Below are 24,891 nucleotides of genomic sequence, written 5' to 3'. Positions count from 1 at the left end.
GGACTCGATCCCGGGACTCCAGGATCATGACCTGAGCCGAAGGCAGTCGCTTAACCAACTGAGCCACCCAGGCGCCCAAGGGCCATGATTTTAGATGATACAGGGATAAGAAGAAATTATGCCCTGAGGGAGGACTCAGAATAGTTTTCTGTCTTGAAGAGTAACTCGGCTAAATGTTATCAAAAGCGAAACAAAACAAAAACAAACGAAGAAACTCTTTGAGAAACACCTTAGCACACAATACATTTTCCTTATAATGAGGAAAATGCGTTTTTGAGTTTATTATAGCCAATGGTTGAGCTGTGCTTACTGGAAATATGTCTGTTATGTTTCAGAGCTCATGATTTTTGTGAATTCAAGGTCAATATTAAATTCGGTTTAGGATTAGAATGTTTATTTTTATTATTTAATGCACTTCAGTTGCTCATTTGTTTAATACTGACACTTTAAGTTTAGCAACCTCTATTTTTGTTTCAAGCTGACCATGAAGCAGGATGCAACCATGTTTTCACATAAAACATTTATGAATTCTTCCTCATTAAAGCATTAGGGGAAAATGTATATTTTGCTGAAGACTTTCCTGGGACATGAATGGTGATTTATATGATGCATTGTACAATATTTTGCTACAAAAATTCCCTTAATTCTACTTCCAGCAATAGCAGACTAGACTGTGTCAGACCAACCACCACCTGAGTGCAAGTAGGAAGACTGGACAATAAACAACAACAACAACAAAACACTCAGGAGTTAGGGCGAACTGGAAAGAGACCAGCACCAAAGAGACTGAAACCCAGACTTAAATCTTCTTAATTACTGATTGGATTAGCGTGATTTGGGATGGCTAGAGCCCCCAGCCCAGTCTGCCATAAGAAGCAAATTTAATTCTCTCTGAATTTAGCTATAAGCAACAACTTTATATTGTTTACCAAAGAAACAGTTTACATATAAGAATACAGAAATACTGAATATAAATGTATGGATGGCATATTTGTACATGTAAGTTCTAATGAAAAAGAAAGCTGGTGTAGCTTTTATAATATCAGACCAAGTAAATTTTAAACCAAGAAGCATTGGTTGGCTCAGTCAGTGTCCGACTCTTGGTTTCGGCTCAGGTTGTGGTCTCGGGGTCCTGAGATCGAACCCCACATTGGGTTCTGCACTCAGCAGAGAGTCTGCTGGAGGTTCTCTCTCTCTCCCTTTGCCCTTCCCCCCCGCCTCAAGTAAATAAATAAATCTTTAGAAATAAAAAGACTTAGAAACAGATAAACTGAGTATTTCCACAGCAGAGACCTGGTAACATTAATTATTTGACAAATTACCCAGGTACAGTATCCTTTTCCAGTTCGTGCTGCTTTTTAACAAAGAGCAAACTTTATAGACGTATTATCCATTTCAGCAAATTAAGCCATCTGTATTGATAAAAACCTTATTTCAAAATCAAGAATTACTGAACTTCATTGAATTTATGATGTTAATGATTGTAAGACACTCTTCTGAATTTGTTTTCCACTCAGCATTGTCAAGGCCTTGGTTTTTCCACACAGCATTTTCTATGCCATTAAAACATAGATGAAACAGTTTTTTAAATACGAATCCAGTAAAATATAAAAAGCTATTGGTGCTGGGCTCTTTTTCTTTTTTTTTTTTTTAAGATTTTATTTATTTATTTGAGAGGGAGAGAGACAGCAGAGTGAGTGAAAGAGAGAGAGAAAGCACGATGGGGGGAGTGGGGAGAGGCAGAGGGAGAGAGAGAAGCAGGCTCCCCCATGCAGGGACTCCATCCCACGACCCTGAGATCATGACCTGAGGCGAAGGCAGACGCTTAACCAACTGAGCCACCCAGGCGCCCCTGGTGCTGGGCGCTCTTAAGCTGGCTTTGCAGTTGGTAACATAGAGCCAGCCTATACCTGACCCTGCTTAGGGAATGTGAATAAACACTGATTCAACACCGCTCCCATGTCCTCCCTAAGGGCATTTGTTGTTAAAGTTTACATAAGTGCTTCTGTGTTGTCTCCAGATTTCCTTCCAAGTCACTAATACGCATTATGCAAATTGGAGGGTGATTTTTTTTTTTAATGTGGTAAAATATGTATAACATAAAATATACCATTTTAACCACTTTTTTTGAGAGAGAGAGAGCAAGTTCGAGCTGGGGGCAGGGTGAGCAGAGGGAGAGGGAGAGAGAGAATCCTAAGCAGGCTCCACACCCAGCACAGAGCCTGATGTGGGGCTTGATCTCACAACCCTGAGATCATGACCTGAGCCAAAATCTAGAGTCAGACGCCTAACCAACTGAGCCACCCAGGTGCCCCTCATTTTCACCATTTTTAAATGTGTAATTCAATGACATTTAGTGCATTCACAGTAGTATGCAACCATTCATCTTCATAACTTTCTCATCATCCCAAATAGAAACTCTGTAGCAACGAAACAATAGTTCCCCATTCCTCTGTTCCCCCAGCCCCTGGCAACCACCTGCAACTTTCTATCTCTATGAAACTGATTACTGTAGAAATCTCATGTAAGCGGAGTCATATACTATTTGTCTTTTTGTGTTGGGCTTATTTCACTGAACAAGTCTTTAAGGTCCATCCATGTTGTAGCAGATATCAAAATTTCACTCCTTTTTTAAGGCTGAATATTTAATTGTAAGCATAGACCACATTCTGTTTATCTGTTCATATGTTTGTTGATGAATATTTGGGTTATTTCCATCTTTTGGCCAGTGCAAATAATGCTATTATGAATAATGGTATACAAGTATCTGCCAGAGTCTCTGCTTTTAACCCTTGGGGTATTTGCTGCATCATATAGTAATTCTGTGTTTCATTTTGCAAGGAACCACCAGATTGTTTTCCATAGTAGCTGCACCATTTTACATGCCCACCAATAATACAAGGGTTCCAATTCCTCCACATCCTCACCAACACATGTTATGTTTTATTCTTTTGGATAATAGTCATCCTAATGAGTGTGACATGGGAGGCTCATCTTTTTTATGGTTTGTGACAAGGACTTTCTGATTGCAGCTCTGCTGGCCACTGTAAGATGCTGTTGGTGATACACATCCCAACCTCAGAGATTCAAATTGAGAAATTATGGTTCTTATTTTTCACTTTTGCAACTTTTTAGACTGGCATTTTTTAAAGACTGTTTTTTTTTTTTTTTAAGATTTTATTTATTTATTTGACAGAGAGAGACATAGTGAGAGCAGGAACACAAGCAGGGGGAGTAGGAGAGAGAGAAGCAGGCTTCCCGCGGAGCAGGGAGCCCGATATGGGACTCGATCCCAGGACCCTGGGATCATGACCTGAGCCGAAGGCAGACGCTTAACGACTGAGCCACCCAGGCGCCCCTTAAAGACTGTTTTTTGAGCCGTTTGAAGTTCACAGCAAAACAGAATGACAGTAAAGATATTTTGCATATACCCCCTGCCCGACACATGCAGAACCTTCCCTATTATCAACATCTCCTACCAGAGTTAGATATTTGTTATGAATGATAAACCTACATGGACACATCATTATCACTCCAAATCCATAGTTTACATTAGGGTTCAGCCTTGACGTTTTATATTGTATGAATTTGGACAAATGTATGACATATATCTACCACTGAAATACCACACAGAGTATTTCCACTGCCCTAAGAATTCTCTGTGCTCTGTTCATCCCTCCCTCTCCCTAACCCTTGATGAACACTGATCTTTTTACTTTCTCCATATTTTGCCATTTTCAGAATGTCGTATATTTGGAATTATACAGTATGTAGCCTTTTCAGATTGCTTCTTTCACTTAGTAATGTGTATTTAAGTTTCCTCTCTGTCCTTTCACAGCTTGATAGCTCATTTCTTTTTAGAGCTGAATATTTCATTGTCTGGAAGTACCTCAGTTTATTTAGCTATTCACCTACTGAAGGTAGGTCGCTTGGTTGCCTCTTAGTTTTGGCGATTATGAATAAAGCTGCTGTAAACATCTGTGTGCAGGTATTGTGTAGACATAATTTTTCACTCCTTTGGGTGAATACCAGTAAGTGGGATTGCTGGGTTGTATTGTGAGAATATGTTTAGGGGGCACCTGGGTGGCTCAGTGGGTTGAGCATCGGACTTCTGGTTTCGGCTCAGGTCACAATCTCCCGGTCGTGGGATGCAGCCCCACTTCTGGACCTGCGCTCAGCACGGAGTCTGCTTCAGATTCTTTCTCCCTCTCCTTCTGCCCCTTCCCGCTCGCACTCTCCCTCTCTCTCAAATAAATAAATAAAATATTTAAAAAAAAAAGAGTAGGTTTAGGGGCGCCTGGGTGGCTCAGTTGGTTAAGCGACTGCCTTCGGCTCAGGTCATGATCCTGGAGTCCCTGGATCGAGTCCCACATCGGGCTCCCTGCTCGGCAGGGGGTCTGCTTCTCCCTCTGACCCTCCTCCCTCTCATGTGCTCTCTCTCATTCTCTCTCTCTCTCAAATAAATAAATAAAAATCTTAAAAAAAAAAAGAGTAGGTTTAGTTTTGTAAGAAACTGCCGAACTGTCTTCCAAAATGGATGTACCATTTTCCATTCCCACCAGCTATGAAAGAGCTCCTATTGCTCTACTCCTTACCAGCATTTGGTGGTGGTCTGCATTTTGGCCCTTGCAACTGATGTGTAGTAGTGTCTCATTGTTCTTTTAATTTGCAGTTCCCTGATGACCTATGATGTGGAGTATCTTTTCATTTGCTTGTTTGCCATCTGTACATCTTCTTTGGTGGGGTGTCTGTTAAGGTCTTTGGCCCATTTTTTTAAACCAGTTTGTTCGTTTTCTTATTGTTGGTCTTTAAGAGTTCTTTCTATATTTTGGATAATAGTTCTTTATCAAATGTGTCTTTTGCAAATATTTTCTCCCAGTCTGGTTTCCCAGGCTTGTCTTTTCATTCTCTTGACAATGTCCTTCACATAATAGAAGTTTTTTATTTTAATGAAGGCCCACTTGTCAATTTTTTCTTTCATGGGGCATGCCTTTGGTGTTGTATCTAAAAGGTCATTGCCAAACCTTAACTCATCCAGATTTTCTTCTATGTTATCTTCTAGGAGTTTTATAGTTCCTTGTTTGTTTTACATGTAGGTTTATGATCCATTTCAGGTTAATTTTTGGAGAAGGTTTAAGGTCTGTCTAGATTGACTTTTTCACGTGTGGATATCCAGTTATTTTAGCACCATTTGTTGAAGAGATTGTCTTTGCTCCATTGTATTGTCTTCATTTTTTTGGTCCATGATTAGCTGAATATATTTGCATTCATATATCTCTGGGCTCTCTACTCTGTTCCACTGATCTATTGTGTACTCTTTTACCAATACCAACCTTGATTATGGTAGCTTTATAGTAAGTCTTGAAGTCAGGTAGCATCAGTTCCTTAACTTAGTTCTTCTCCTTCAATATTGTGTTGGTTTTTCTGGGGCTTCTGTGTCTCCATATAAACTTTAAAATCAATTCTAGATATCAATTTTTCCCTCTGTCACGCTTTTCAGATACAACATTCCTCTAAATTTAAAAACTTTTCCATGTGCTTTATTAAATATAGTGTGCTTGAGCTTCTCCAGATCTTTTGTAGAGGGCTTGTGAGGTGTATGCCATGCATAAAAGACTGAAGTATGGTGTTGAATAAGCTTTATCTTCAATAACTTAAGTTAGACTGTTGGCTTTGTCATATAAACTTTAAAATCAATTCTAGATATCAATATCTAGATATCAATTCTAGATAAAATCAATTGTTGATATCCACAAAATAACTTGCTGGGATTTTGATTGCAATTGCATTAAATCTGAGATTGATTTGGGAAGAACTAATACCTTGACAATATTGAGTCCTCCTATCATGATCATGTAATATTTCTCTATTGATTTAGTTCTCCCTTGATTTCTTTCATCAGAATTCTGTAGTTTTCCTTATATAGATTTTGTACGTATTTTGTTAGTTGTATATCTAAATAATTCATTTTGGGGGTGTGCAAATGTAAATAGTGTATTTTTAATTTTAATTTTCACTTGTTCATTGCTGATATATAGGAAAGCAATTCACTTTTTTATATTAATCTTGGATCCTGCAACTTTGCTATAATCACTTATTAGTTCCAGGAGGTTTTTTGTGGTTTTTTTCCCCCAATTCTTTTGGATTTTCTACAAGACAATTAGATAGTCTGTGATCAAAGATAGTTTTCTTTCTTTCAAGTCAATATACATTTTCTTTCATTTTTGTGTCTTACTGAATTTGGTAGGACTTCCAGCACCATGTTGGAAAGTGAGTGGTGAAAGAGGACATCCTGACCTATTCCTGACCTTAGTGGGAAAGCTTCTAGTTTCTTATCATTGAGTAAGATGTTAGCTGTAGGCTTTTTGTAGATGCTCTTTATCAATTTGAAAAAATTCCCCCCTATCCACTTTACTGAGAGTTTTTTTCATGTATGGACATTGGATTTTATCAAATGCATTTTATGCATCTATTGATATAATCATGTTATTTTTCTTTAGCCTGTTGATATGATTGATTACATTAATTGATTTTTGTATGGTAAACCAGCCTTGCATACCTGCAATAAATCCTACTTGGTGATCGTATATAATTCTTTTTATACATTGTTGGATTCAATTTACTAGTAATTTGTTGAGGATTTTTGCATTTATCTTCATGGGAGATATTGATCTGTAGTTTTTTTGTGATGTCTGTCTGGTTTTGGTGATTATCGTGATGCTGTCCACATAGAATGAGTTAGGAAGTATTTCCTCTGCTTTTATCCTCTGAAAGAGATTTAGAGAATCGGTATAATTTCTTCCTTCAATGTTTGGTAGAATTCACCAGTGAACTTACTTGGGCCTGGTGCTTTCTGTTTTGGAATGTTTTTAATTATTGATTTAATTTATTTAATAGATTTAAGTGGCCTATTCAGATTGTCCATTTGTTTTTGTATGAGTTTTGGCAGATTGTGTCTTTTAAGGAATTGGTCTGTTCCATCTTGGTTATTGAGTTTGTGAGTACTGAGTTGCTCAGAGTATTCCTTTATTAAACTTTTAATGTCCATGGTTTTTGTAGTGATATTCCCTCCTTCATTTCTGATTTCAGTAATTTGTGTCCTCCTCTCTCTGTCTCTCTCTTTCTCTCTTTTTTTCTGGCTAGAGGCTTATTGATTTTTATTAAGCTTTTCAAAGAACCATCTTTTGATTTCATTGATTTTTCTCCATTAAATTTCCTGTTTCCAATTTTTTATTTCTGCTCTAATTCTTATTATCTCTTTTCTTCTGTTTACTTTGGATTTCATTTGCTCTTCCTTTTCTAGTTTCCTATGGTGGGAGCTTAGAAGATTGATTTTAAATCTTCTTTCCTAATATATGCATTCAATGCTATAATTTCCTTTTAAGCACTGTTTTTGCAGTATCCCACAAATGTTGACAGCAAAATCACAAACTAAAAATACAAAAATGCAAAAAAACCCCCACAAACATGGCATTAAACAGACTACAGAAATAATACTTGATAGTATTGGAGCAAAAATAAGAAGGTAAAGTGCTGCCCTGTTCCACCTCAGCTGAGAACATGCAATTCAGGCAATTCAGGTTTTTTGTTGCTCTACGCATGTCTGTGAATAAGCATGAAAGCACCCTGAGTATTAATTTTGGAATTACAAATAAATTTTAGCAAGTAGGTGAATTCATAAATACGAAATCCATGAATAATGAGGATCAACTGTAATTTGATATTTTAATGACATCAAATGGAACTGAAACTTATAATAATGATCTAGCAATTATTACCAAGTCTTCATTTTCTGCTCTACTAATTAAAAGAATGAGTGAAATTGGGGTGCCTGGGTGGTTCAGTTGGTTAAGCGACTGCCTTCAGCTCAGGTCATGATCCCGGAGTTCCAGGATCGAGTCCCACTTTGGGCTCCCTGCTCAGCGGGGAATCTGCTTCTCCCTCTGACCCCCTCCCCTCTCGTGCTCTCTCTCACTCTCTCTTTCTCAAATAAATAAATAAAATCTTTTAAAAAAAAGGATTAGTGAAATTAAACATTAAAACACACTTTTTTTGAAAAATTTGACTATATTGATGCTGCAGTGGGGGAAATTAAACTCTTCATTGAATATACGTAGGTAGTTTTTTTCAGTTTGAAAATCTGATGAATTCTTTATAAAAATATTTATAAAAAATTTTTCAGATTGTTGTTTCCTCTATCACTTTCTACTATAATAGTACAGTAAAGTTAATGCTTAAAAGTAAGACAAAATACTGATTACAGGTTGTTATTTAATCCATTTATCCAGTGTATTAGTTTGACACATAAATTTCTGGTTTTCTGGTTCAAACAGTACATGACTGGCAATTTCATATGATCTTACCTAAAAATTATTGTCCTTAATAGATTGCAGCACTAATTTAGAAATTATTGGACTTCTAAATAACCAATTGAGGTGTTTTGTTTTGAATAAAATACAAATTCTCTATCTTTCTGTAATTATATATAACCTGTTAACCTCATAGATTACTTAGGACTTTCTAAGTTTTTTATAGTCTTCATATTAAAAGTCTAATAATTTTTCCCTCTGTCACGCTTTTCAGATACAATATTCCTCTAAATTTAAAAACTTTTCCATGTGCTTTATTAAATATAGTGTGCTTGAGCTTCTCCAGATCTTTTGTAGAGGGCTTGTGAGGTGTATGCCATGCGTAAAAGACTGAAGTATGGCGTTGAATAAGCTTTATCTTCAATAACTTAAGTTAGACTGTTGGCTTTGTCATGTCATTGACTTCTTTGTGCTTCAGTTTACCCGTCTGCAGAATGGTACTAAAAGTATTTCCTCTTCAAAGAATTAATTATGAAACTTAAATGCACTGACTTGTAGCAAGTGCTTTAAAGCAGGGACGGGGATGTGATTAGTCTCCAAGAAATGTTATCGAATATTATTATAGAACATATTTGGTATATCCATAAGAGATGTCCATAGGCCATCTTTATGAGAGAAGGAGCTTCAGCAGAAATCTGCAAATTAGATCAGAGATGAATCTTAGAAATGGCAAACTTTTGAACTCAGACTAGACAGATCTGGATAAAACTGTTTGTCCTCGATAATTTACTAACATTGCTCACCCTCAGTTTTCTTTTCTGTACCTAAAAGTAGCCACCCACCAGGGTGTTGTTAGGTTTAGCAGTAAGTTATGTAGGTCCCCGAGCCTATTTGTCTACCAAAGTGTTAGCACTCCATCCACAGACAATGTTAGTAACTTGATACTTTCTGTCAGCTGTGCATACTAGATATTGTTCACTGCAATAGTGATTTTTAATGCAAACAGGATTCCATATCTGCACTGGAAAGAAAATTCACTAAATCCTAAATCTTGCAAAAAGACATACATGGTATTAAAACCCACCTGGGCATGTTCTTCCGTGTTGACAGATGAGAAAGATTGACATCTAGTGGCGCTCTAGTAGGATTACATGCAAACATTTCAATCCCAAAGGAGTCAAATAATGTAGTTGTATTTTGCATCCCATAGGCTGTTCCTAGAAAAAAATTCATATAAAGCAAATTTCTGTTGTTACTTAATATCAGATATTACTTATTATAGTTTATTATAATTCTTTAAAAATAATGTCCTTATAAATTTTACTATCTAGGTAAATTTTTTTCATTTTTAGGTTAAATTATATTAATTCTAGGGATGCCTGGGTGGCTCAGTTTGTTGAGTGTCCAACTCTTGATTTCAGCTCAGATCATGATCTCAGGGTTGTGAGAATGAGCTCCACATTGCCCAGCATGGAGCCTGCCTAAGATTCTCTCTCTCCCTCTCCCTCTGCCCCTCCCCACCCTCCACTCTCTCTTTCTCTCTCTCTCAAAAAAAAAAAAGTATATATATATATATATATATACATACATATAAATTCTACATTTTTCTATAATTTTCTATAAGCTATGGACTTCACAGTTTACCTAACACATTATAAGATTATTATACTGTTCACATTAAAATAATAAAACATAATATTGTTTTATTGGTCTTGTTGGAAAGTAGTTACTAACTTGTAAAATATATTTAAATGTGTAGAAGAGTTTACCACAAACATTTTTTAAATAGACTTTATTTCAGAACAGTTTTAAATGTACAGAAAGGTTGCTCCCTGTTATTAATATCTTATACTATAATGGTACATTTGTTACAAATAATGAACCAACATTGATGTATTATTATTAACTAAAATTCGCATTTCATTCCAATTTCACCAGTGTATTTAGCCAAGATTCTCCAGGAAAACAGAATAGGATGCATCTTTATGTCTACACCTGCATCTATATTTATAGATTTACATAAAAAGATGTGTTTTGAGAGAGAGAGAGAGATTTATTTTAAGGAATTGGCTCACATGATGGTGGGGGCTTACTAAGTCTAAAATCTGCAGGATAGGTTGGCAGATTGGAGACCCAGGGAAGAGTTACAGTTTGAGTCCGAAGGCAGTCTGGTTGCAGAATTCCTTCTTGCTTAAGAAAAGCCAGTCTTTGTTCTCTTAAGGGCTTCAACTGATTGGATGAGGCCCACCCACATTATGGAGGATAATCTGCTTTATTCGAAGTCCACTGGTTTAAAGTGAGCCATTACAACCAGTTTTTCCCCAATGTCCTTCTTCTGTTCCAAGATCCTATCCAGGATACCATATTACATTCAATCATCTATCTCCTTAGTATTCTCTGGTTTGAGAAAGTTTCTCAGACTTTCCTTGTTTTGATGACCTTGAGAATTTGAAGAGTACGGTATTTCGTAGAATGTTTCTCAATTAGAATTTGTCTTACGTTTTTATCATGACTAGGCTGCGATTATGGGTTTCTGGGAGGAAGACCACAGAGATGAAGTGACATTATCTTCCTATCTTCGTAAGGACATGCTATCCTCGTAACGCATCACTAATGATGCTGAACTTGATCCCCTGGCTGAGGGAGTGCTTGTCAGATGTTTCTGCTGTAAATCTGTCTTGCCCCCTTTGTGTACTCTACTCTTTGGAATCAAGCCCACAGTCAAGGCTAAGGGTAGGAGGTGTTAAGCTCCATCTCCTGAAAGGAGCAATTACATGATTCATTTATAATTCTTCTGTAGGAGATTCACCTCTATTCACCTCTTTCCCTCCATTTATTTATTTGGTTCATTCATTCATTTATATCAGTATGCACTCATAGATATTTATTTTGCTCTTTGGACTGTAATTCAATACCACATTATTTATTTTGTTACTCAAATTGTTATAGCTTTAGCCATTCAGGGCTCTTTCAGGTTGGTTCCCGAGTCTCTCTGACATGCCCCCACTCTTTTGTAGGGTTTTGAGTACTTCTTTATTTTCTGGCACTATGAATGCTCCAGGTACATTTTTATATTTTCCCTGCCCCAGCCCTGGAATCATCTTTCTCCAAGGAACCCTAGTTCCTCCTATTGGAGAATGGTACTAGAAACCAAGATCTAGGTGCTGGGTATGCTCATCGCTACTGGGGACAGCACTGTGGTGGAGAAAGAAAATAACATGTGTGTCTATATGTGTATATTTGCAAAGCAAGGACACAGTTTTGATATGAACAATTTCCATTTACATGATACCTGTGCAAAGGCAAGGCTACCTGTACTGGATAAATATAAAAGTCTATATGCAACCTTTGTATATTGCAAGAATATAAGATATATATATTGCAATATATAAGAATAAAATGAACACAAGTGAACTCTCCATTCAGTTTTCTTTTTAAACTCTCACTGGAAGTGACTCAATGTTTGGAGAGCTGAAAGGGGGAATAATTTAAGTCACAATGTTTTATGCATCTACATGCACTTTCCAAAAATCATCTCTAATTCATACAACTCTACAAGCAAGAGAATAATATTAGACTTCTTTTTGACAACTTATGCTCAGAAAATTATTACCAGCTCAGGACTCCCTCAAATCAAGTCAATTTTTAGACAATTTAAATGTTGCTTGATTGATATATCTTTATTGATATATCTTTATCTATTGATATTGATATATTGATATATCTTTAAATTACTAATAGATGTTCAGAGGGTGATCACATGTACAATTTCATTTCATCCTAATGAATTCTCCAAAATAGGCTGAGGCAGATTCTGATATCCTTATTTTAGGAATTGAGGCCTCCTATTTAATTACTGTGATTATTGATCCCAAGCTCCCAGCCCCCACTAGAATGTAAAACACTCAAACAAGAATGTGGAAATAGCTATTTACTTTCAGTTCTCAACTATGGTTTAAGTAATCAATAAAGGATGAAAATTGTATGCACTAAGTACAAATAACATTGAGAAAAATGTTTTTCTTTTATAAATCATATTCAAATGTAGAATATTTTTAATTCTTTTTTTTTAAATGAATTTTTTTCTGCCTATATAAATTTCAATGTGTCTTTAAGGATAAACTGACAGGATCAGTAACTTTCAGTTCTGATAATGCAGTTAAGCCTCTAATTGTGTATTGATGATGTTTATGACAACTACATAGAATATGTGTGTATTTAGAAGAGAATACATATGTATTCTCATATATATGTATATGTGTATGTATATATACACATATACATATATATATATCTTGTGTATATAAATATTTCACAATTTCAGGCTTGGCTAAGAATGATAGAGTCTTAAACTGTTTAAGCCGAATTAAAGATAAAAGTCAGGGGATTTATTCTCTTGGGCTCCTGTCCAGTATAGAAGCCACTCACCACATGTAGTGAATGAGCACTTGAAATGTGGCTAGTCCTAATTGAGGTAGGCTGTAAGTATAAAATACACACTGGATTTCAAAGACAGTATCCCCCCCAAAAGTATTTAAAATATCCCAATAATTTTATATTGATTACATGTTGAAATGATAATATTTTAGATCTATTGGATTAAATAAAAATATTATTAAAATTAATTTCAACTGTTTATTTTAACTTGATGAATGTGGATACAAGAAAATTTAAAAATATGTGTGTGGCTCACATTATTTTTCTACTGGAACACACTGCTCTCTAGACCAATCCATTGGGAAGATCCTGTGACTTTTGTCTCTAAATCAATGTTGCTTTGGGTTTTGAAATTTGAGAGAGGAGAGATATGCACTAAATAAGGAGCTGTCCAATTTTTGAGCAGATTTCATAGGAAATATAAGAGCCAGCACATGTTGGGTTTGGAAAGTAAGCTGTTTCAACCTCACAGGCTCTCTGAGCACAATTAAGAAATGAACTCCATGCACAGATGAGATCTGGGGCAGCGGTAAAGGTGAAACCAAAGGTTTGGCCAACTAAAAACCTCAGGGAGATTTAGGGGTGTAAGAGCCTTGTCCCATGGCAGCCTCCAAGGTGCCCCAATGACCTGTCCCAGAAAGAAAAGTCAGAGTGGCTTATGGCTAATGGAGTGAACTCTGAAGAAATTCAAAGGAAAGCACACAAGTTATGTGAGGGGATTATATTAGAGGAGGAGTACAAGCATGACCAGCTTGGACTAGAAGTGACTGTGAGGAAGCAGGCTGAGGGCCTACTCAGTTGCAAACCTGGGCCATTTCTTCCTTATGAGGATAACTCAGAGGGTGGAAGCAAGAGCCCAGAAGGCAGAGCGAAGAACTCGGAGGAAGCCAGGGAGCAGAAGTGGGTCCTAATGAGGAAATTGGAAACAGGAGCCTGCTTGGATTCCAATAGCCGTGGACCAGTGACTGCTGTGTCTCCCACCGCCCTTCCCCTGGACACCAGTGCTGGCTCTGGTTCTTCAGTCTCTGTCTCTCCATTGTTCGTGTGCATGCAGGAGGCCTCTGGCTTGTCTCTTTAGTTCACAGGTCTTCAGATCCAGAGGAAACGCCCCCAAGGAGGAGCCTCCTCATCCTCACTTGGACATGATTGAAATGATCAAATTTTAGGGAATTTTGAGTGGCCTGAGTGTATTGTGCAAGTGGGGGAGGGAGTGTAAATAATGTCTGGAGAGAAAGTGGATATAGAGTAAAAATGTGCTTTGACACGCTTCCCACTGAGAGATGGGTTCTATTTTCCAACGCTTTGAACCTGCGAATGTTTTGATAATGGAGTACAATGTAAGTGACACTATGCCCATTCAGAGCCCGCCTTTAATGGAGCGGACAGCCCCTGCCTAGGTTTCTTAGAGCCCTGAGTTGCCATGTGGGAGTTCTGACTGTCCTGCTGGAGAGTTTACCCAGGGAGGTCCCGAGACTACCTGAGAGAAGGGCCCAGCTGTGCCCAGCCTTCCAGCCATCCCTCCACCCCAAAGTGCTAGATACGATGTGGGTGAAGCCTTATTGAAATCTCCAGCCCAGCCCAGAGGCCAGTTGAGCAATGCCACGGAGCCACATGCCACGTGGAGCAGACAAATCACCCAGCCAAGTCTTGCCAGAATTCCTGACTGCTGTGGTTTGTGAGCATAACAAAATGACTTCTTTTAATCCACTAAATTTGGGGTAGTTTATTGTGCAATAGTAGATACCTGGGACACACACACACACATGCCACATCCTAGTTGAGTGACCTGGAACATTTTTACTTAAGGTCTCTGTCTTCAGTATTTTCATCAGTAAAATTGGATGATAGTATCTACCTAGCATGGGTGTTAAAAAAAAATTAAACAAAACAACATACATATAAAGCAGCCAGCATGTATTTGGATCATAATATTCTTCTTTCTTTTGTTTCTCTGTCAAGTCTCCCTTAACATATCAATAGTATTAGTGGGTATGTGTTTACTTTGGACACCATCAGTTTTCCTGATAGACACACACCTGCACACTCGCTCCCCACATATATACACATATGTGTGGATCACGATTTTTTTTATTATGTTATGTTAATCACCATACATTACATCATTAGTTTTTGATGTAGTGGATCACGATTTAAAATCTTATTAAGTTTAGGATTTATAACCATCTACCACTTCAAAACTGATTATTTGTGGTGGTAAATGTGGTGAGGATTCCAGTATTTCCAGAAATGGATTGTTTCGTTGTTGGTAGTGGTTTCTTATTGTCCTCTCAGGGTTGTTCCTTGAAAGTCAGATTAAAAATAAATAAACCAGATTTTTCACTAATAAATGGAAGAGGCATGCTGTACCTCTGTAAATTCAGGAAGCTGAGCATCTTGGATTTACTAGGTCTGAGACTTCAATTTTTTTTTTTAACTTCCCTTCTGCCTACCCTCCCCACCGCACCCCTGCCCAACTAGGAATCCTTTGATGGGAGGAGGTGGACAGGTGAAATCTTTCTGTAGTTCTCGGTCTTTCTCCTCTTAGTTAAAGGTCTACTTAAAAGAATTAAGGATAGAGGCGCCTGGGTGGCTCAGTCGGTTAAGTGGCTGCCTTCGGCTCAGGTCACGATCCTGGGGTCTTGGGATCGAGCCCCAGGTCTGGCTCCCTGCTCGGCGGAGAGCCTGCTTCTCCCTCTCCCTCTGCCTGCCACTCTGCCTACTTGTGTTCTCTGTCTCTCTGTCAAGTAAATAAATAAAATCTTAAAAAAAAAAGAGAGAGAGAGAATTAAGGATAGCAAACACCTGTCCGGACAGAGCCTCCTGCCCAGGCAGGCCCTGGGGAGGGGTGAGAAGGCCAGAAGGTGCGCACTGGAGGCGCAGGGAGGGCGGCAGGGCGGGTGCCACGAGGCCGAATGGCTGGCGGCCAAAGCTCAGGTCACCGGATTGTGAAATCCGGCCTCTGACTGCAGGACTTCTCCAAGGTTAGGTTCCTGGGAACGCGGGAGGCGGACGCGGGGCAGGGAGGTGGCGGGTGGGGCGGGGAGCGTTGGAGACCCGGCGCCTGGCCCAGGCCGACCTCCGCCAAGGGCGCTGCGGCCGGGGAGGAGGAGGGAAGGGCGTGCGCCGAGGGGACGGGAGGCGTCGCCCCGCCGCGCCGGAATTTGGCCGGTGCGGGGCCGGGGGACCTGGAGGGGAGGGCAGTCGGGGCGCCCCGCGAGCAGCCGCGCCTATGGGCCGCGCAGACCGGCCCGGAGCGCCCCTGGCCGCGCCGCCCCAGACTCCAGCTTCCCGGGAGCGACGCGACTGCCCGTGCAGGGCTAGCGGGCCGGGGGCGCAGGGCTGGGCGGGCGGGGAGCCGAGGCCCCGGGGGCGCGGGGGCGCACGGCCGCCCGCCGCCTGCAGGGGGCTCGCGCGGGGCGTCAGCGCCCGGAGGCGCCCAGGCCTCGGGGCGCGGGGCCCAGACCCGGGGACGCGAGCCCAGGCCTGGGGCTGATTGTGATTGGGTAAGTCTTGATCTGGCGGGGGAGGTCGGATGAACTTTCTGTCGTGTCATGTTTTTGTGCCATGTGTGTGATTTTTGTTCCCCTGGCTGGAAAGCTGGAATTCATCTGGTCTGTTTCCCCGCATCGATTCATGAAATCTCTCGTGCTGACATCATCCCGCTTCCCCAAGCGAAGTTGCTCACTTGCACTGAGAAGCATCCGTCGCGTCCGAGATGACAGATTCTCCCTCAGCCCCGAGAGCAGCAGTTGCTCCTAGGATGTGCTTGTCTTAAGTCAGGGCGGCGCTGAGTGTTTTTCATGGGAGGAGGGGCTTCGTGAGAGCCAGTCCACCCAGAAAACCATCCTGCATTTCAACCCATGCAGAATACAGGTCTTCATTTCAGGCAATCCTTTTTAAGCAGAAATACAAAATTTTGGAAGCCTCGATCACTGTTTAATACTGTCTACAAGGCAAAGTGGCAGAGGTTTGTGGGCTATCAAGAGTTAAGTTTTAAAAAGTAAAAATAGATCCTAGAGTCATTACCTTGACACTGGAAATGAGTGACTCCTAGAGATTGGGACTCAGCCTTCACTTTGACGCACTGACAAATTAGGGCCATATAGTTCAGTGGGTGCACTTCAGTCTGCCCTAAAACCCATATCCTGTTTCCAAATGGACAGCCTTAAATGTACCCATTAGCAGTTTTTTAACATCTCTAAAATTTAAGCAGTATAGACAGGAACTAGTGTAAAACTTATATGTCTATGTATAATGTAATAAAAGCTTAATAGACATTCCACCACCTTCAAGTTTTAACATATTTATAGGACACATCCTGTAAACCCTGTATACTTTTTTAGACTGCATCATTTATGTAGGAATTGATAGTTCACAGGGAATTAAAAATGTTCAATGTTATGCATGAAGTCACAGTACAATGGTTAGGGGAGAGAAATCAAAGATTCAAAGCAAAACATAAAAAACAAAAGGCAAATTGTAAAGCTTCTGTTTTTGGTTAACAATGTCAGTAATTTGGGGTCCCTGGAGAGACATGCAGATGGCCTGGGTCCAGGGAGCAGCTCCATCCCTATCTTCTTGGTGACATTGGGTAGTCATTGCATTAATAGGCTCAAGTTCCTCTTCAGAATTCCTCTGAACTCTGTGGTCAAATAAACACTCAAGTTCAAGAAGTTCCACGGAAATAGAGAGACTTTTGAGTAGGTGAGACAGGAAGAGCAGGGGAGAAAAAAGTTAGAGAAATAGTATGGAAGTAGATGGTGGTTGAGGGCATCCATTTTACAGTAATTCCTCCCCCTGCACCCCCCCACCCCATCCCTGCATCTTGAAGATCTGTCATCAGCTCTACTTTGAAGTAAGTAGTAATGCCATCTGCGAAAGGCTATGGTGTTATATGAAGAGAGGAAGTAGTTCTTTCATTCTGTAAATCATTTTCTTAGGTTGGAAAGACTCCCTCCTCTCCACCCCTCCCAAAAAAAGGTGAATTTTCTGGAGGAAGAGATGATTGTTCATTGGAAACAAAACAAACAGGCATGTGTCTGCTTAGTGAATTTTGTTTTCCAGTCTCACAAAAGGCAGAGGAAGAGCCGAAAGCAAGAAACAATTTCATCCAACCATTCAGTTGTAAAAGTCACTTTTGGAGATAGATGTGAGTTACTCCAAGAGCTGTGAATTTTCTGTCTTTATAAAGGATAAACAAATCTCCAGAAATGTCTTGAACTGGAAGAGTATGTTTGTGTCTGGTCACAATGTAACCTCTTGTAGTAAGCATGAATTTACAGAGTAAAAACATGTTCTTTGTTTGGCTCACGAATTTAATCTTTACTATTGATTCTTTCAGTGAACATGGAGCATCTCTATGTGACAGGCATTCTTTTAGGTGCTGCTGATAAAAAAAAATAAATAAAGTGTCAAAATCATCCCAATAAAAAGCTGAGGGCCGGAAAGAGATCTATATAATACGAAATGCTGCGGGAGGTACAAAGAAACAGCTCAGTGTTTTTATCGAGTGGCTCATGATAACGATAACAGTCAGCAAGAGCAGCCTGACTGACCGAGCACTGATTTATGAAAACACTTCACATACTTTAAGTTAGGTCTCACAACAACTGTAGGAAAACGTGTACGGTATTGTCACTGTTTTACAGATGCGTGTATTGGTACCAGGAGAAGAGAAGCAACTTGCTTAGAGTGCACAGCCTATCAGGGGCAGAGCAGGATTCTAATCTACCCTTGTTATTCTTATACAGATTATTATTTTTTTAAGATTTTATTTATTTATTTGACAGTGAGAGAGAGAGCGCACACAAGTAGGCAGAGCAGTAGGCAGAGGGAGAGGGAGAAGCGGGCTCCCCGCGGAGTAGGGAGCCCGATGCTGAACTCGATCCCCGGAACCCGGGATCATGACCTGAGCCGAAGGTTTAACTGACTGAGCCACCCAGGTGCCCCTCTTATACAGATTATTATGAAAGAACGTATTTTATTTTAATTCACCACCCCGAGGTTTAAAATTATCTCTCAGCAAGAAGCAGATTAACTCACATGTTAGCATATATTTCTTAAAGCTCAAAGCAGCTCTTTTTGATGTAAATTTTAGTTGAATGTCTCTTTTTTCATCATAAGTATTTTTATGTTTATTTAAAGAGTTATTGAGTCACATGGAAATGATAAATAATTGATGGTTTTGAAGCAACTGAACAAGGCAAAAGGTAAAGCAGTTTATTAGCATAAAAGCTTGTCCTGTATTCTTTTCTCTTAGCACCTTTATCCTCAGAACCGCTTGATTGTACTTAAGACATATGAGCAATAAGGAGGGCAAAAATTTTACAATTCTATTCTTCTCATATAAGACATGTATGGAAGGCAGAGGCTCTTGCTAACCTCTGTAGTAATGAACTTGTTTTTCAAATTCCATTTGTTGTAGAGTACTGTAGGTACATAACTAAGGGCAGAATTTATTCCCTGTATTAATATTTTTTAAAACTCCATTTACGTTCAGGGCGCCTGGGTGGCTCAGTTGCTTAAGCAACTGCCTTCGGCTCAGATCATGATTCTGGAATGCCAGGAGTCGCATTGGGCTCCCGCTCAGCAGGGAGTCTCCTTCTCTCTCTGACCCTCTCCCCTCTCATGCTTTCTCTCTCTCTCTCTCATTCTTTCTCTCTCAAATAAATACATAAAATCTTTTTAAAAAACTCCATTTACATTCAGAAATGCAAATGTTGTAAATTAGGCACCATTTTAATTGATGACAGCAAACTTTTTTTAATGAATGTTACTGTGGTATCATTGTTAGAAATATTGAAAGTTGACTTCTTTTTCCAAATCACTGTCATATCTTCAGTTAATACAAGATATGAGTAATTTGTATGGGAAAATATTATTTCTGTAAAAGAATACAAGATGTTTACTATTAAACGTTAGGAAGCTACTTTGACTAAGAGGGAAGTAAATGTTTTAAGAGGTTCACTGAAAGGGCATTTTAATGATTAACACTAACTTTCATACACCAGTCAGGCTTAGTACCTTATTTAAAGTTTAGAGATTTCTTCTGTGTTAGTTTTCCATTAATTTTAATATTTTAAAACTCTCTACACATCAGGCTACAAACCAAACAGTGGTGCGAAATTAAAATGAGTTATTGTTTGTGTGTTTCAGTCATTTTTTTTTATTCATTCATGTGTTTGGTGACTAAAGAGAATTTAATATATTTCAGAATTAATATGGAATTATTGATTTTTTTTCTCCTGGAAGGCTAGTTGCTTTTGTAATCACAAGGGCACTGGACACTGGTCAAAGGACAAGTGGGACCTGAAGTCCAGCTCATGTTGCATTTGCCTCGGAGCGAGGCTGTGTCTGCCCAGAGTTTTGGGCAACTTTTACGAGTCTGCCAAGTCATAGAAAAGTTGTTGTTGTTGTTTTCCGTTTTACATAAAGGGGCATGTAGGTTCATGGCAAACTTGTTCTAAGAAAAATAAGAATGGTAAGGTCCCATGCCTCAGTTTCTTGAGGATATGTGGTGTGTGTGTGTGTGCATGCGCACATGTGTGTTTTGGGGGGCATGGCAAGAGGAGAGGAGCAACTTTATGCAGAAGGACATTTTAAAAGTTTTCATGAATAAAATTATTACATTAGAGATACTTTTCATATTTTACTTTATTTTTCAGAAGAGGACTATCAGAAGGATCTGGGAAGCAAAGTTTGGCTGTGAAAAGCAAAGATCCTTTACCTACACATTTTACAAGCAATGTGCAGAAAGCCATTGATAAATATACCTGGTAAGAATGAACGCGCTGCAATGCTTCTGATTGCAAAATCAAAACATGCCCATAATGAATATAGGAAGCGGTATCAGTGATTGCATTTCTAAGAGTAAAAAAAAAAAAAAAAGTTTCATGTTTAGTGTAATGAAATGTTACACTGCACGAATGTTTTAAAATCAGTTTTAAGGGCGCCTGGGTGGCTCAGTCGGTTAAGCATCTGCCTTCAGCTCAGGTCATGATCCCAGGGTCCTGCTCGGCGGGAGCCTGCTTCTCCCTCTCCCACTCCCCCTGCTTGTGTTCCCACTTTCGCTCTCTCTCTCTCTGTCAAATAAATAAATAAAATCTTTTTTTTAAAAAAAAAAAAACAGTTTTAAAATCGGCTCTAAGAAGTAAAACGACTTCCAGTTTAATCTCTTCCCAGGAAATGGTCTTTATGGGCTTATGTTTGTCTCTGCAGTGAACCTGGGTCATCATTTACATCCAGTGGCAGCACCACGCCTGCAGGGACCCACAACTCTTGGTCTCGGTCTGGGACACAGAGTTCTACCACTGGCTTATCAACTGAGAGGAGCTCCATTTACTCTTGGAGAGATGACGTATGTCTCAGCATCTTTTGTATAATTCCGTGATTACAGTTTGTAATGAATTGCTTTCTTACTTTTAAATCATCTTTTTACCACTTTTGAAAGCATTACCTATTGGACACGTACACATACATCCCTATGAGCGTGTTTACATGTCACATCATGGAAAAATTTAAAAATATAGAAAAGATAAGGAAAAATAAAAATCACTCAATCTCATAACCCAGAGTCATAGCTGTTGATACTTTTGGTTTTTCCCCCACTTCCCAAACCCTCCCCCTCCGTATGTTGTATGTGATCACTTCTGTCCTATCCGAGACTGGAAATTCAGGACAGACTTTGACAATGAGCAACTTAAATACCAGAAAAAACGTGGAGAAGTAAAAATTGTACAAAATCACCGTGATTAGGGGAGTTTCCCCCCAATATTCTAAATCAGATCTTTTACTTTCACCTCTCACCCTAGCAGAAGCTGGTAACTTGAACGCTATTTTTGTTCTCTGCGGGAGTGGGATTCTTAGCTGTGTGGACCAGAGTCTCCAGCTCAGGCTTTGTTGGGCACTCTGCCAGCCTGTCTCTATTCCCTCAAGTGCCGCTGAGAACAGGGACCCAGCCCTTTGTGAAGCCCACGTGGCCATGCAAGGAAGTCGACTACATTACCTTGGATGCTCTGACTCCAGCTCTTTTTTGGTGTGTGTGCTGTTTCCTTTGCTGTCTTGAAAGCAGTTGGCCATTTGGAAGGCACCCGTGGGTCCACTTCCTCGGATGGGGGCTGTGTAGTAGCTGGGCTTCTCACAGCAGTGGGAGGGACCCTGGAAGGCATCAGCTCCAAACCATTCAGGCCTTTTCCAACAGGGCGGGCCTGGCTCACCTGTGATAAACAGTCCGCACCCTCACTCCAGCGTCTGCAGGTGGGAAGAAGGCTGAGGACCATCGCTTCATACTGTCCCAATCCTGCGATTCTTTCAGTACACGTTTTTACGTAATTCTGTGGAGAGTCTTGTGACTTTCATTTATAGAACTGAAATGACTTAAGGCCCTACAATTGCTTTTCATTTAAAAACTTTAACTTACTTTTTTGATAGGTCATATTTGCAAAAAGCAACAAAAGCCAAAAGAGAGGAAATTGAAAGTAAGCCCTTTTACTCTCCTCAGCCACCTGGTTGCCTGCCGAGAGGCAAAAATTCTTAGTTTTTACCTGATTTGCATTTTAAAAGAGATCATTCAATTCCCCTGTTGTCTGGGAATCTGGTTTATTATCAATTTAAGAGAAGATGCAAAACAAAAAAAATTACTGAGTATCATTCTATGAAAATCAATCCGGTTTGACCATCTTGGATCAGGTATGTCAAAATGAGTGTGCACTTTATTGCTCTGAGTTGTGGATTAGATTTTAGGTTCACATTCCCCTAAAAGAAAATATAGCCAGGGCTCTTCATTAAAAGAAGGTAAATGGCCCTTTGTATAAAAGTCATTTTCCTTTTCAGTGATACCATCAGAAGAAAAACTAGCTGGTATTTTGCAGCTGTGCTTAAGTGTGTCACGCTCACTATATGAGGGACTTATGTCTGTGTACATATATGTACATGTATACATATGGATATATAGGTATGTGTACATGTGAGTATATCAATGTCTGTCAATATGTGTACCTTTACCTATATTTATATCTACTTAAAATCTCGAATAAGTCTCATAACGCATGTGGTAGAAATGATCTCTATTTAACAGTTACAGAAGCTGAGTCTCCCAGTGGGATGTAATTTCTCAGAAGAGTAAAAATTGGGCCACTGGTATGTCTGACTGCAAAGTCCACATTCTTGTTATCACATCATATTTCTTCCTATATAAAGGGCACTTTAAATCTGTAAGTGTTAATGATCGTGAAGGCTGTCTTTCTACAACTTTTAGTCTTGTAACTAAATGTGCATTTCTGTTTTAGGAGTTTGACAAGGCGAACGCAGAGAAAGTCCAGCAGTTATTCTGGGAGGTGGAGGAAATGTTATTTGAAGGGAAAGTAAGCCCTCATACTCAGAATCTAGTGGCCGAATGCAGTGAGTGGGCAAAAAGATCCCTCCATCTGAGGTAGGGAAGTTGTTCATAGTAACTCTCTGAAATGCGTTCTGGAAACACCCACTCCTGGCCTGTTTAATACAATTAGTATATTTTGACTGAAAGCAGTTGCCCAGTCAAAATATGTATCCAGAACACATGTCTTTACTAAGAAAGCACAGCTTTTAAAATGGTGTCTGAGGAAATATTGGGACATTCCAGATACCCAAGTGCGTCTTAACTTGTGAGAAACAAATCTAGCTCATTTTCAGAAGGGCATTACATATGTAACAAATGCAAGAGTGGTAGAAGTGATCCTTTACCTTCACATTCACTAGTATGTGAACAACACATCAGTCTTTAGAGCTGAGGACACTACTTGGGGTCAGGGTTGGGAGAGAAACAGAGTAATTATTTGATGAATGATTGGATAGATGAATCTTCCTAACTAACCAAGATTCCTTATGTAGGAAGGATCACTTATTTTTTTTAATCCCTCTGGGATTTTATGTATGTATGTATGTATGTATGTATGTAATTATTTATTTATTGTTATTGTTTTTTTAATTTATCTTTTTTCAGTAGACTCCACACCCAGTGAGGAGCCCAGTGTGGGGCTTGAACTCATGACCTTGAGATCTAAGATCTGAGCTGAAATCAAGAGTTGGACCTTTAACTGATTCAGGTGCCCCAGGATCACTTATTTTTTCATATCAAAGATGGAAAATATAGATTGGGTCTGAAGGAAAGCTTTTCTTCTTTCAGTGATTCGGCCAAATCCACTTAGGAGAAAAATCCATCTCCGTTATCAGAAGTTCCTCTATATTGTATGTGGAGAATAGATTAGAGCCCTCATACAAATGTAGATGGATTTTCTGGTTACCTCAACTAGGTAACTTAAAAAAAAATCTTGGCTACGTAGTCTTTAAATCTTTCTATTCAGTCCTCCATAAGCCCTCATCTTGAAGAATATAATACGTCCACCTAGTATTAATTGTGGATGCTTACTTTTTAGGCATGGGGCACTTACCAAAAAGTCAGGACCTCAGACCTGCTCCTGTCCCTCTTGTCTCATATAGTTAAGATAAAAATGAAGGAGGGGAGGGTGGAAAAAGAAAAGACTGCAAGGAGGGGCGCCTGAGTGGCTCAATGGTTAAGCGTCGGCCTTCGGCTCAGGTCATGATCCAGGGTCCTGGGATCGAGCTCCACATCGGGCTCCCTGCTCAGCGGGGAGTCTGCTTCTCCCTCTCCCTCTGCTGCATCCTCTGCTCATGCTTGCTCTCTTTCTCTTTCTCTCTCTCAAATAAATAAATAAAATCTAAAATTAAAAAAAAAAGTTAAAAAAAGAAAAGACTGCAAGGAATATAAGCCGGGTATATATATTTGTATAGTTTTATTCATTATGTAAATATTAGTGAACATTTATAGAGAGCTCCTGTGTGCCCAGCGTTACCCTAGCTGTCTGAATCTGGTACATGTTATCTCTAAACCACTCATCAGTCCTCTAGGTAACTATGGTTATATCTCGTGTACAAACAGCAAACAGATGAAATCGGTGGCTTAGAGAGCCTGAAAACATTGCCTCAGATCTCTTTGTCAGTAACGAGAACAGTCTGTCCCGCTCCCTCAAAGCCTACACTTTCTCTTTGACACCATGGTGCTTCTCACATACCAGTATGTTCCTTATCACTTCATACATGCGCCTTCAAAATATTGTGTTATCTGACTTTAAGCGTCGCAAAGAATGTT

At 39.4% G+C, this 24,891-nt stretch overlaps 1 protein-coding gene across 5 annotated transcripts in view; it reads left to right on the top strand.

The window, feature by feature from the left end:
* FAM149A (family with sequence similarity 149 member A) overlaps positions 1 to 24,891 on the top strand; it is a 53,659-nt gene that overhangs the window by 11,459 nt on the left and 17,309 nt on the right. The window contains exons 1-4 of one of the 5 annotated variants that reach the window (XM_035004212.1): positions 16,127 to 16,249; positions 20,411 to 20,521; positions 20,964 to 21,102; positions 23,033 to 23,175. In XM_035004212.1, the coding sequence (XP_034860103.1) occupies positions 23,090 to 23,175 (86 nt within the window). In that variant the 5' untranslated portion in view covers positions 16,127 to 16,249; positions 20,411 to 20,521; positions 20,964 to 21,102; positions 23,033 to 23,089. Of the gene's footprint in view, positions 1 to 16,126; positions 16,250 to 20,410; positions 20,522 to 20,963; positions 21,103 to 22,577; positions 23,176 to 24,891 lie in introns of those variants that run through there. The other 4 variants (XM_035004211.1, XM_035004210.1, XM_035004213.1 and 1 more) reach the window with 4 other exon arrangements.

The sequence above is a fragment of the Mirounga leonina genome, unplaced genomic scaffold (assembly GCF_011800145.1).
Source record: "Mirounga leonina isolate KUSES-001 unplaced genomic scaffold, KU_Mleo_1.0 Mir_128, whole genome shotgun sequence".
NCBI lineage: Eukaryota > Metazoa > Chordata > Mammalia > Carnivora > Phocidae > Mirounga > Mirounga leonina.
The sequence above is the reverse complement of the archived record's forward strand: the minus strand, read 5'-3'. Positions and strand labels throughout refer to the sequence as shown.